The sequence below is a fragment of the Notolepis coatsorum genome, assembly GCF_963971535.1.
Source record: "Notolepis coatsorum genome assembly, chromosome: 1".
Taxonomy (NCBI): domain Eukaryota; kingdom Metazoa; phylum Chordata; class Actinopteri; order Aulopiformes; family Paralepididae; genus Notolepis; species Notolepis coatsorum.
Window position 1 is genome coordinate 185955615 of NC_140165.1, and position 13108 is coordinate 185968722.

The 13108-nt window shown below is 40.1% G+C and overlaps 1 protein-coding gene across 3 annotated transcripts in view; it reads right to left on the reverse strand.

The window, feature by feature from the left end:
• Positions 1 to 611: 611 nt before the first annotated feature.
• The window catches only part of LOC311233175 (uncharacterized protein), a 64590-nt gene continuing 52093 nt past the window's right edge, over positions 612 to 13108 (reverse strand). For all 3 annotated transcript variants that reach the window (XM_084320071.1, XM_084320072.1, XM_084320070.1), the window contains exons 20-24: positions 8077 to 8213; positions 7715 to 7981; positions 7404 to 7490; positions 6032 to 6358; positions 612 to 780 (exon numbers count right to left, since the gene is read on the reverse strand). In XM_084320071.1, the coding sequence (XP_084176197.1) occupies positions 754 to 780; positions 6032 to 6358; positions 7404 to 7490; positions 7715 to 7981; positions 8077 to 8213 (845 nt within the window). In that variant the 3' untranslated portion in view covers positions 612 to 753. The remainder of the gene's footprint in view (positions 781 to 6031; positions 6359 to 7403; positions 7491 to 7714; positions 7982 to 8076; positions 8214 to 13108) is intronic.

Sequence of the window (13108 nt, forward strand, 5' to 3'; positions counted from 1 at the left end):
TCAAACCACTTTTTTAGTGATCTCAGTTCTTTCTCCATTACATTCAGGAGGCGCATTCTATTTTGTTTTTAAATGGAAAATAAAAAAGGTTAATGAGTAACTTATTGATTTGATAATTTTTTTTGACATTATTCCAAATTAAGGGGATGGTGTAGTGTTTTGATTGATTAACTATCTTGATCAAATGGATGGATCAAGTGGATGACATGCTAACATCACGTTACTGTTTACACAATGTCTTGTGGTCTGTAACTTGGCAATGGAGAACTTTTTATTCCTAAATCTACACTAATATATCTTTCACCCAGAGTGAAAATTGAGTAGTCTGCAGAGGTGGGAACGGGGTGAAACGATACAGCCGTCACCTTACGGCCGAACAGTAATAGTTTCAAGTTTGTTTATCATTTGTCAGAACAAAATACAGAATACTTTATAATGAAATGCTTGTTTCTGTATGAGCCCCTGAGTGTGCTACATAAAGTAAAAAGAAAGTAAGTAAAGTAGGTAAAGTCAATATATATACAATACAGAGTAAAATGAGTAACAGTGAGGTAGAATGCAGAGGTACAAAACTGCATTTAACAAACATCATTTAACTTTTGTATTTTATTTTGAAGGACAAAATGATTTTTATGATTAAAAGCACAAACAGTTTAAACAGTTAAAAAAGAAAGCAAATAAAATATACATTTGGATATTTAATAAAAAATAAAAGTAGAAACAAACAAAATAAAAATTTTAAATAAACGCTCCTCACACCTTCATCCTGAAGCTCATCATCTGAGGAGAAACAGAACAACACGTTTTAAAACAAGTTTTTCTTCCTTGACAGAGAAGTTGAACACTAGTTACCTGGCTGGCGAGTTCACTGGACCAAGCCTGGTAAATGGACTGCATTTATATAACAGCTTTATCCAAAGTGCTTTACAACGTATGTCTCACATTCACTCACATGAACACACAGACAGCGGAGGCAACCATGCAAGGTGCCAACCTGCTCATTGGGAGCAATTAGGGGTTAAGTGTCTTACTCAAGGATATTCTACACTCCGTCAGGAGGAGCCGGAAACGAACCAGGAACCTTCCGATTACCAGACGACTGCTCTACCTCATTCACCAACATTGTCTTAAGATTTCTCTTACGACAACCTCCTTGGAAGGTCGTAAGAGAAAGTCTGCGACAATTACCCCCAGGTTTCACAAACACGTGGAGAGGTTGTTTTAACTTGCCAAATGATCTCAGCTGCAATCCCCAGAACGAGATAAGTCACTCATTCACAAACTTGAAACACGCGTTCCAGTTTACTTAATTTGCATACAGACACGCCCCTACAGCTCCTTATATTGTGAGGGCTGTGTGCCAAAAATGGTCGGCATTGCCCCGTATTCAACAGGTAGCGAGGAAGCACTTTGCGACGGATCAAAATTAGATTAGATTGATACAGTCTTGTTCGGCGCTACTGGCCACCTGCCACAGCGCGCGCACACACACACACGTACTGTATAGTCTACGTGCGTAATGAATGAACAGTAGGCTTATATCATTCTAATAATGGCTTGTTTTATTAGGATATCACAGATACTGCGTTGCCCTATAGTAAGGCTGAGCCCGAATGTTCTAACGTTCGTTCGTTATGTTAACATTCGAATTCTAAATTGGAATTTTTAATTAAAAAAAATTAAATATATGTGTCTATTCATTCTGTTTGAACCAATGTGGTTTTTCTTCACAGTTGCAGATAATTAGGCTAATGTCCGTCTTTGTTATGACATAATCAAAAAAAAAATCCTCAAACTAAATCCTCAATTTGAATAAAGTGATTAAATTAGTATTTTTTTTATTAAATCAACTTTCTTTAACACATTGACCGCCAAAACATGCTAATTCTGCCAGACCACGCTGTACGACGTTATTGAGATCATATTTAATTTTTTCGCCATGGCATTCATAATTCCGCCACCCAGCCTCTGGTGATACAGTGGGACCATGCACAACAGTGCAACGCCTCAATACCGCCGCCTGGTGGATGATCGGGCGAGTTACAACCGGAAGTGGATCTGGTGATCTCGGTGCATCTGGGAAATCCATCCGGCAGTCACATATCGTTGCGGGACTACAGACACACTGGTGTGCATATGGATCGCTGCCATAACTCAATAATCGATACGATTTTTTGGGCGTTTATTGCGCCATACAAACCGGAAATGGATCTAGTTGATCGACGTCAAATAAGTGGGATCTTTTTCCTCCAGTCTCATCGGCGAACGGTTTGAGGACAGTAACGTTACTTTCAGCTTGATTGTTTATTCTTTTCACTGCAAACTGATCAGATCAATATATCACCCATACATCATAAAGCATTTACTGACGATCACGGAATTATAAACGACCCCCCCCCCCTTTCATCCGCGCATGATGAATCATAACGTATGCGATCATGTACAGTTGATTTGTTCTATGAATTACTGCAGAAAACGATAAAAACACTTATATTCTAGAAGGTATTTTTGGAAGAATCTATGAATGAAAAAGTATAACGTTCCTACATCCTGAACGATAGATAATCGATGTTGAATGGGCCATAGTAATGTCAATTTAGCAATACAAATTAAAAAGTTATAGCCCTGCAAAGAAGGTGAACATCTCCATAGGCTTAGACTGGTGGCAGTGATCCTACATTGATGGATAGAAGCGTGGCAGGGAATGTGTTAATGAATATAACTCATCAGTTTCGTCAACATAAATAATCCAATAAGGGCACGGTTGGTACGTCTTGATTAGATGGAGAGCAGAGTGCTAAGCAGATGCAGATAGGCTACAATCATCATTTATGATAAATGTTTTATTTAAATTTGTATGACAAGTCATATACTATAATATTAGTGTAGCCTAATCTTTATCTGCAACTGTGAATAAAAACCCCATTGGTTTAAACAGAATGAATAGACACAAAATCTATACATACAATTTATTTTTTTATTAAAAATACAAAATTCGAATGTAGATTTAGAATTTGAATGTCAACATTATGATCGAAGCTTCGAAGCATTCGGTACAGCCCTAGTAGTCATACTGTTGTTCCACTAAAGTACAGTACAGTACACATCTTAGCATGACATCTTAAGACCGCCACAGAGTTGTTGGTTGACATCGACCTGCATTAAATGTAGTAAACTGGCATGAGAAATGTAGGAAATTGTTAAGCGGTGGTAAGCTTGACTGAAACCTCAAACACAGAGTCCGGTCTGCTCACAGTAAGCCCGACTCTGGTGGCCTTAAGATGTCATGCTAAGATGTGTACTGTACGTACTACTATAGGGCAGCGCATACAGTATCTACCATTTCCTAATGAAACAAGTAATTAGAATAATATAAGCCTATACTGTTCATTCATTACACACGTAGGCTATAGTGTGCGTGTGTGTTGAACAGGTGTCCAGGAGCATGCCAACAAGATGGTATAAATATGGAATATTAATACCATCTATTCCACTATAGCTATATCCATGCGATTAGCTTTAGTTCTTATTTATTTATCCACTGTCATTTGCAGTGTTGGTGTAGTGTTTCACTGTTTTTATTTATTTTCAGACATCACGATGCCTCTTGAGGCATGACTAAATGTAAAACTTTGATACAAATGTTTTATCATACAAATTGTCATTTTTATTATCATTAATTAATTCCAAGGATGCCTGTAGAATTGACATAAACCCTTAAGAACATGGCGCACACCAGTCTGTCCGAATCCAGGAGAAGGGGCCGTTGGAGAATCCCAAAAACATCCCGGAAATGTCTTAAGTGGGGCGAGGACAAAAATGTGGTTTGAAAGAGGCTTTTTTCAGTTAACCCAGGGGATTAAACTGCTGACCTCATAATCTGCCTTTAAAGTAGGCGTGGCCATTGAGCTCCTGTCCACGTGCATGGAGTAGAGTTGAAGTCTGGCACTATTTTATAGGCTGTGAAATCTGCATTTCGTGTCTTAAATCCCTCTGGACAAATATATGTCACATGAGATACTATATTTCTCTTTAGGTAACTAATATAATGTGTTTATATCTGATGATACTATCAGAGGTGGAGTTTCAGACTGTGGTCAGACAAACTATTTCCCACATTGTGGCAGATGTGTGATCAAGAAGGCCTCTGGTGCTGAAGCTTAGTACTCTTGACAAGAAAATATTAACCTCCCACTGGCTGATTAGAAAACCAATGACCAAGGGCGGCTACGTGGCGTAGTGGGCAAGGCGCTCGCCACGAAATGCTGGAGACGCTGGGCTCGTCTGTTCGAGCCCAGCGCTCCACATTTGCTTTCAGTTTAGCTGGTCGTCCGTACTAATACACATTGGCCGTATTAGGGGGTGGGAAACTGATGGGTGGGGATCGGGCGTTGTGGACAGCGACTCCTACAGGTCGGTTGGTGCGCCTGCGCAGTAGAATCAGGAAGTGTCGGGGGCAGCGTGAGCCTCCCACGCGTTACTCCTCGCCACTGAGAGATCGAGCTGCGCAGGTGAAAAGATGCGACTGCTGTTACCTCAAGTACCGGAGGGGACTTGTGCTATGTATGACTTAGTCCACATTGCAGCCGGCTTGTGGGAGGCAAGAAACAGCGTCCGTGACAGGGGAGGGTTGAATTGGATGATACGAAATTGGGATGGGAGAAAATATAGAAAATGGGAGAAAAAGTGGATAAAAAAGAAAAGAAAACCAATGACCAGAGAAGACAGAAGACCCAGGCTTAACCCATAGTTCAAGTTCAGTATATCCACCAGTGTAGTAACCAGTATATTCACCAGTGTAGTAATCAGTATATTCACCAGTGTAGTAACTAACCAGTATAGTAATCAGTATATTAACCAGTATAGACCATCAGGACGAGGCTTTAGTCAGCTGAGGGAGCACGCCCCTAAAGACAGTAAAGATAGTAATATACTGGAGAGCCTTCTTCACGGTCATCTTCATCATATACTACAGTCTTCTTCACAGTCATAATATACTAGTCTTCTTCACGGTCATCATCATAATATATTTTTTTTTTTTTCTTTTTATTTATTTGTACATGGAATTGTTACAGACCAACAGTGTCTTCAGTACATATAGTTCACTTAATATGATCCACTAAATTCCATGGCCGAAAGGAACAGGAAGAAGAAAACTCTTATTGTACCTTACCCTACATACATAATTTACATACATAATTATTTTGCAGAAATGAAAACATCAACACAATTAAATTAAAATAAATAAATACATTGTGTGTATCTATCCATCAGTTAAATTGCATTTACTGATGTTCATTCATTTATACACACACATATCTATATATTTATAGTACACTGTTCTATCATGTATTATTCTATACAATTGTATTATTTTTATTTTATTATACTATAACTAAATCATACTATATTATACTGGTATACAGTATTATACATTATTTTATGTATATACTGTTATTTTAATATATTATTATTCTATGTTAAGCTTCTATATACTATATTACTATACTCCTACTAGCCTATACTGTAATGCTATGCTATATTATCATGTTATGCTAAACTGCAATACTATACTAAACTGTGCTATACTGTCTATTTATCCTTTCTTTGTACAACTTTTTGAAGTGAAATATATTAGTAGAACTCTTTACATCATTCTGCAAAGAGTTCCATAGTTTGATACCTATAACTGAGGTGCACCTTTGTTTTAAGGTGGTTCATACAAAATTGAATTTCCTTCTGCTGTCATCTGGACAGGGAACAAACAACCTCTGTATATTTGCTGGTAATACGCTGCATTTTGCTCTAAACAAGACTAATAAAGTCTGTATTTCAGCTAATTGACCATTTATAATGATCTAAGCAAATGTATGCATTTATTAATCGATTTACAAGCATAATGTTATTAACTAATGCATGTGTTTATTAATTGGTTTATGAGCATAATGCAGCTAACTAGTAAAGGGTGTTGAGTCTTTTCTCCTAATGATTGATGAAAGCATCACAAGCCCTACAGTAGAAACATGCTGACCTTGCGAGCGCTGGCCGTCAGGCTGGGAGACTTGGCGGTGCGTGGAGCCTTGGCGTTCAGGCTGGGTGACTTGGCGGTGCGTGGAGACTTGGTGGTCCCGGGCCGCTTTGTCCGGGTGGTCGTGGTGCGGGACTTGGCGGCTGCTGTGCCATTGCAAGGCGACTTGCGGGAGGCACTCCGAGTCGGGGACTTGGTGGAGGCACTCCGAGTCGGGGACTTGGTGGAGGGTTTGCGAGTGGAGCTGCGGAGTTTGTCAAAACCTTTCTGAAGGTAGGTCTTCTTCGGCGTGTTCTCGATGGTAAAGCTCATGGTCTCTCTACGGGTAGCCTGAGAGAGACAGAGAGAAAGACAAACACAGAGGGAAACAGAGACCAGAAATGTAACACTTCGTTTCACTAAGCTCACATACATCAGCATAAGCATCAGTGATGTAACTTTTGGAATGAAAGTTTTTGTTCCCGGAAATAACATTAGGCTGGTTAGACTCCCAAATATCTAACGCTAGCTGTTGGCAATGAAAGCAACCAGCACTGTATTTCAAATAGTCAAATAGTTCCCAGTGACTATCGAATATTGATTTTCTGAGTTTTGCCCATCCCTACATCCCAGATAGATAGCTATTTTGACTCTAGGGATGTGCATAGCGGTTATTTTATTTTATCTGCTGTCGTTAACCAGATGAAAACCAGATAGCTGTGTTAACCTGGTTCCAAGTGGTCTGCCGTGCCACAATCTGCCCATTTCACATTCCAATTATCTCTCTCAACACAATACAAATCTAACATTACCAGATGACATCCGTACAAGGCTACACAGTGATCATCCATGAGTTGCTGCTCATTATCACACAACAATGCTAGCTAATGCATAATGTTAGCCAACTACAAAAATTCAGCGCGCCTGCATGATGAATTTACGCATCATTAGTAGTAACACTACTACTTTACATTTCACCAGTTTTGCCTACTTCTGTCATTGATCGTATTGATTAGACTAACAGTAGAGAACGAGGATTGTATTTATTTTTCCTCTGATCAGCTGTGAGGGAAGGTTGCGTGGAATAAAGTTGGTGTATGTGTTTGATGAACATGTTCAGCCTATTTTAATGACCCTGCTGTGTCTGTGGTTTTTATTTCAGGGACACCTGTAGTATCCGATTGTATTAATCATCTGAATCTGGCGAAAAGAGTTTGATATTTTGAAAGCTAAGACTTTGTTTATTCAAAATCAAACAAAACCCCAAAAATCAATATGTTGACATAAATCCACGTTTATCTAGAATTGTGCTGTTGAGACATCAGACTTATTTTGATAAAGCATGTCACATGTGTGTGTATGTGCATTTGTCTTTGTTTGGGCATGTGCATCTCACCGGACTGAGAGGTTTTCGTGTGGTCGAGCTCACAGCTGAGATGTTCCTCTTTGGTGTCAGAGGCCTGGGGAAGCAGCTAGCCTTGGTCTGAGAAAGAGAGTGAGGAGAGAGAATGTCTATTAACTAAAGCAACATGTAGGACTAGTAAGTAAACTAAACCAACATGTAGGACTAGTAGCTAAACTAAACCAACATGTATAACTAGTAATTAAACCAACATGTAGAACTACAGTAGTAACTAAACTAACCCAACATGTAGGACTAGTAGCTAAACCAAACCAACATGTAGGAGGACTAGTAACTGAACTAACCTGAGGAGAGGGCCTCAGGAGGGCAGAGGAGGTCTGCCCTTTAGGCCTGCAGCTGTGCTGCTGAGAAAAGGAGGAGCTGGTTTCAGGCATCAGGGAGTGGCCGCGGGAGGCAGGGCCAGCAGTCTGACCAGGCATATAAGACAAACGGTGGCTGGTCAGGGAGTCTTGGAGTTGACCGGGCATCAGGGACGCTCGGCGGATGGTCTCGGATGGGTCACCCAGACGCAGGTCTTCGTCTGTGATAAGGAAATCTGGACCAAGGCTGGGCTGGAGGGAGGGAGAGAGAGACACGCGTTTAGTGTGGGTGAACTCTGACCCTAGACTCCAGGGGTTAAATTAACCGTCTGTGTGTGACCTCTGACCCTAGACTCCAGGGGGTAGCTGCTCTTCAGGTGAGGCAGGCAGGTCTTGTTTCTGGCCTGTAGTTCAGCGATCCTCACCCAATCATCACCCAGTAGGTCAGGTTCATTCTCTGCCCCCACACAGAAGGTACCACTACCTGGAACACACCAGTTGTCACGGTTACATACCAAATTATATAATACAAGGTTACATACTACATTCTAATGTTATATAATGTTACACAAGGTTAAATACTACATTCTAATGTAACATGGTTACATACTAAATCAAATCAAATTTATTTGTAAGGCACGACACACGGTAATGTCCCCATGGGCCGGACAAACTCTGCAGCTCCACTCGCAAACCCTCCACCAAGTCCCTGACTCAGAGTGCCTCCCACGAGTCAAGAAGAAACATCACAACACAGAAACACCATAAAGTCCAATTTTTTTTAAATAAATAAAATACTACGTTCTAATGTTACACAAGGCTAAATACTACCGTACTTTTCGTACTATAAGCCGCACCTGACTATAAGCCGCAGCAGCTAAATTGAATGATGTGTACATATATAAGCCGCACTGGACTATAAGCCGCAGGTGTTTTAATGTTTAATTACCATATCTAATTAGCATTGGGACACAATACTGTCGGACAAATAACAAGAATTAACTCATTTACAAGTTGTATTAAGTTTAGCAAATAAGGGAACAGAGAAATAACATTTCAATGCAGTCAAAAAAGCAATATTTAGATTTTTACATTTTCGGGTTTGGTCACGTCGAGTCACATATAAGCCGCACCGTTATATAAGCCGCAAGGTCGAAAAATGGGGGAAAAAGCCGCGGCTTATAGTCAGAAAAGTACGGTACATTCTAATGTACGGAAGCCAAGAGCAGCCACGTCTTTATTTATTACAGTTTTCTCGTGATAACAACTTATTATTTCGATACAACAAAGTCCGTTTTCTCGTGATAACGGATTATATATATATATATATATATATACAGGGCCGCCTCAGGGGGTGTGCGAGCAGTGCGGTCGCACAGGGCCTCACGGGAAGGGGGGCCTCGCACAATTTTTTTGCGAGGCCCTTTTTCATCACAGACCTAAAATCTAGTTTTGCTTATATATTTCACATTAGACACGTTTGTAGAATGTGTCTGACTTGTTCCTGGCTCTGTGGCTCTGCAGAAACACTATTGGAGCTCTGGGGCTCTGCAGCAGACATACTATTGGTTTCAACGAAGGGAGGGGTTACATGTGTACAGTCGGCCGGTGTGCGTCAGCTGCGTCTGACTATTTCGCGCATGCAGCATTGGAGGTTATGCCAGCCAAGATGAAGAGGACGGTCGTTCGGCAGATGGACTGAAGATGAAAGTTGTTGCATGTTAGAAAGTTCAGTCAGACCCTCTTCTCTTTGGATTTAAGTGTTGATCTTTGTCCTTTTGGATCTATGTATATTCATGTTGCCTTTGTGAAGTTATCTTTTCCTTCTGTTTTGTTCTTCCATTAAAAGTTGAATATCCTTTAGGGGCTCATCTTAGCTGTCTTGCTCATCTCTCTCTCTCTCTGTCTGGACCACAGACCCATCTCTCTCTCTCTCTCTCTGTCTGGACCACAGACTCATCTCTCTCTCTCTGGACCACAGACTCTCTCTGTCTGGATCATCACAGACTCTCTCTCTCTCTCTCTGAGCATTGCATTGCTTATAGTTGTCAATTGTGTCGGTCAGTTCATTGCAATTTTTCCTTCAGTCACATTTAGTTTTATCCTGCACCTGGCCTAAAACAGGTTGGATGTGCACACAGCTGCTCTACTGTGTTTGTAGCAGAGCAACCATACCTGAAGCCTTGTAAACAAAGACATCAACACTAGAGTGTGTACTTCTATCTACACAGTACAGCCAAAGCATTCCCATTGCTAGGCAAAAACTCCACCTGTTTTCTACACTGCTTCTTCCCTTGCTGGATTTTCTGCATTACTGCCACTTGTACATGTGTGTTGTGGAGAAATGTTTACAGTGTTACAAAGCGATAACACTGTATATTGACTGTAGAACGGGAGCTCTCTCTCGCTCTCTCTTGCTATATGTTGACTGTATCATGCCCAGCCTCGGGCAGCGCTATTATTTAAGAATATGTTGACTGTATGAAAAAAAAAAATTAAAAAAAATCTCGCCCAGGGCCTCGCATTTCTCCCAGGCGGCCCTATATATATATATATATATATATATATATATATATATATATATATATATAGAATTTCATCTCAAGGGGTAATTCCAAATAAAGAATTTCAATATATATATATATTGAAATTCTTTATTTGGAATTACCCCTTGAGATGAACCATCTCGTCTTCAAGGGGGTCCACAGTTTACAGAATACATAAATTAAATATCTGTATTAACCATAACAAAAAACAAACAAAACCAAACACAAAACAAGATATTATGACATAAGACAAACAACAAAACACAGAGCACATATTAAAGTAATTGCGTCAAAGATCTGTTATGCTATTATTGGTGGAAACATGAACAAGTAATCTCAAGGTGAGAGGACAGCGCAGTTTTAAACAGTTGAGAGGATGTTATAGAGCGAATGAGATGGAAGATTGTTCCAGTCAGATGGACCTTTGAACCTGAATGATTTTTTGCCAACTGAAGTAGTTACATTTGTTGGAACTTTAAAAAAAATCTGTGCCGTGTCTCAGTTGATGTCTAGAGGTGAAAGGGTCCATATACTGTTTAAGATATTGCGGATAATTTAAATTAATACATTTAAAAATGAACTGTAACCAGTGCTGCTGTCGTCTTACTGTGGGAGATGGCAAATTAAGGTTTTCATACATGGTGCAGTGGTGAGTCAAATATTGGCAGCCAAGAGCAAATCTGCATAGACTGTTGAATAATGTGTTTACTGGAAGAATTTTGGTTTTAGATGCAGTTTGGTAAACTACGTTAGCGTAATCCATGATGGGAAAAATTAGTTTATGAACCAGTTTCTTTCTGACAGGGAGTGTGAAAAATGTTCTATTGCGGTAGAGAACACCAGCACTAAAGTTGACTTTTCTAACAATGTTATCTAGATGACATTTGTATGAGAGTTCTGAATCAAGCCATAGACCAAGGTATTTAATGTGATCAACTCTATGCAGTTGTGTACTGTCCAGACAAGTGATATTAAATGGTTGATTAATGGTTTTGGATGCAAGATTATGGATAGTCCCAACGAGCATAGTAGTAGTTTTGGTTTTGTTGATTAGTAGTTTATTAGCAGAGAGCCATGATTCGAGATTATTGAAATTTGATTGCAGTGTTGACTGAATTTGAGGTAAGGTAGTTTGAGATGTATATATCACTGAGTCTCATTCTCCAACGGACTTACGACAAAAAGGGCTTTCTCTTAGGGCCATTTGAGACCTTTTCGGGCAAGACATGAATATAGACAATATATATCTTCAACACCTCTTTGTCTACTGGCGTGGTGCCCCTGGCCTTTAAATCAGCAGTCATTAAACCACTACTTAAAAAACCGAACCTCGACCCTCTAATCTTGAAAAATTACAGACCTATCTCCAATCTTCCATTCCTATCCAAAGTGTTAGAACGGATCGTCGCAACGCAACTTACTGACCATTTATCAAACAATAATCTTAATGAATCATTTCAATCTGGCTTTAGAGCCTTACACTCCACCGAAACGGCGGTTATCAAAGTCACAAATGACTTACTGCTCTCTCTTGACTCAAACCTCACTTCTGTGCTCTTATTGATTGATCTCAGTGAAGCCTTTGACACTATCGATCACTCGATTCTTCTAGGTCGGCTTGAGAATCATGTTGGCATTCGGGGTCTCGCACTAGCTTGGTTTAAATCCTATTTAACTGATAGAACACACTGCATGGTCTATAATGATTTAACATCCGAGACCCTCCCAGTGCAATGTGGTGTCCCACAAGGCTCTGTCCTGGGCCCTTTGCTATTTTCGATTTACATGCTACCCCTCGGCGATATCATATACGCAAATTTGGCATAAACTTCATTTTTACGCTGATGACACCCAATTATATATACCTATTAAGCCAAATGATTCCTCCCAACTACAAAACCTTGAGGCCTGCTTGCTTGCCGTCAAAAAATGGATGTCGCAAAACTTTCTACTCCTTAATGCAGATAAAACTGAGATGTTAATTGTTGGCCCCCCAAACCACAGAGGCCTGTTTCAGGACATCTCCCTCAACTTTGATACCTGTCATGTATCCCAGAGCTCCACCATAAAAAACCTCGGAGTCATTTTTGATTCCTCCCTCTCATTTAATGCACATACCGTAATTCCTCTAATAGTAACCGGGTCTCAAATACAAGCCGGGACTCTATTAATGGCCGGGTGCGCTCTTGAGCTAAGCAATTATAAGCCGGCCTCCTAATACAAGCCGGGTTACTAATATACTGAGCTGCATACTGAGCTAGTTACTTGATTTCACTTTGAAAACGTTGAAATGACCAGTGACCACCTGTAATTGCACTGTTTACTATTTCATACAGTACTTGGTTTCAATAAATGAACCCAGTACATTTTACTGGGTTCAAACTGACACAAAATGTAGATTTATTCATTATGATCCGTTTGAAAATTTGAAATATAGGCCTCCCTCTTATACAGGCCTCCTCCTAATACAAGCCTGGTACCCGCTACAGTTGAAACAAATACAAGCCGGGGTTACTATTAGAGGAATTACGGTATATAAAATGTCACCAAAATTGCATTCTTCCATCTTCGTAATATCGCAAAAATACGCCCCATTTTAACTCTGGCTGATGCTGAAACCCTGATTCATGCTTTTGTCTCTTCACGTCTGGACTACTGTAATGCACTTTTTTCAGGCCTACCTAATTCAAGCATCAAAAATCTTCAACTCGTGCAAAATGCGGCTGCACGGATACTAACTAGAACTAGAAAATTTGATCACATCACACCAGTTTTGTCCGCCCTACATTGGCTTCCTATCCAAGCCCGTTCTGACTTTAAAGTGCTACTCCTC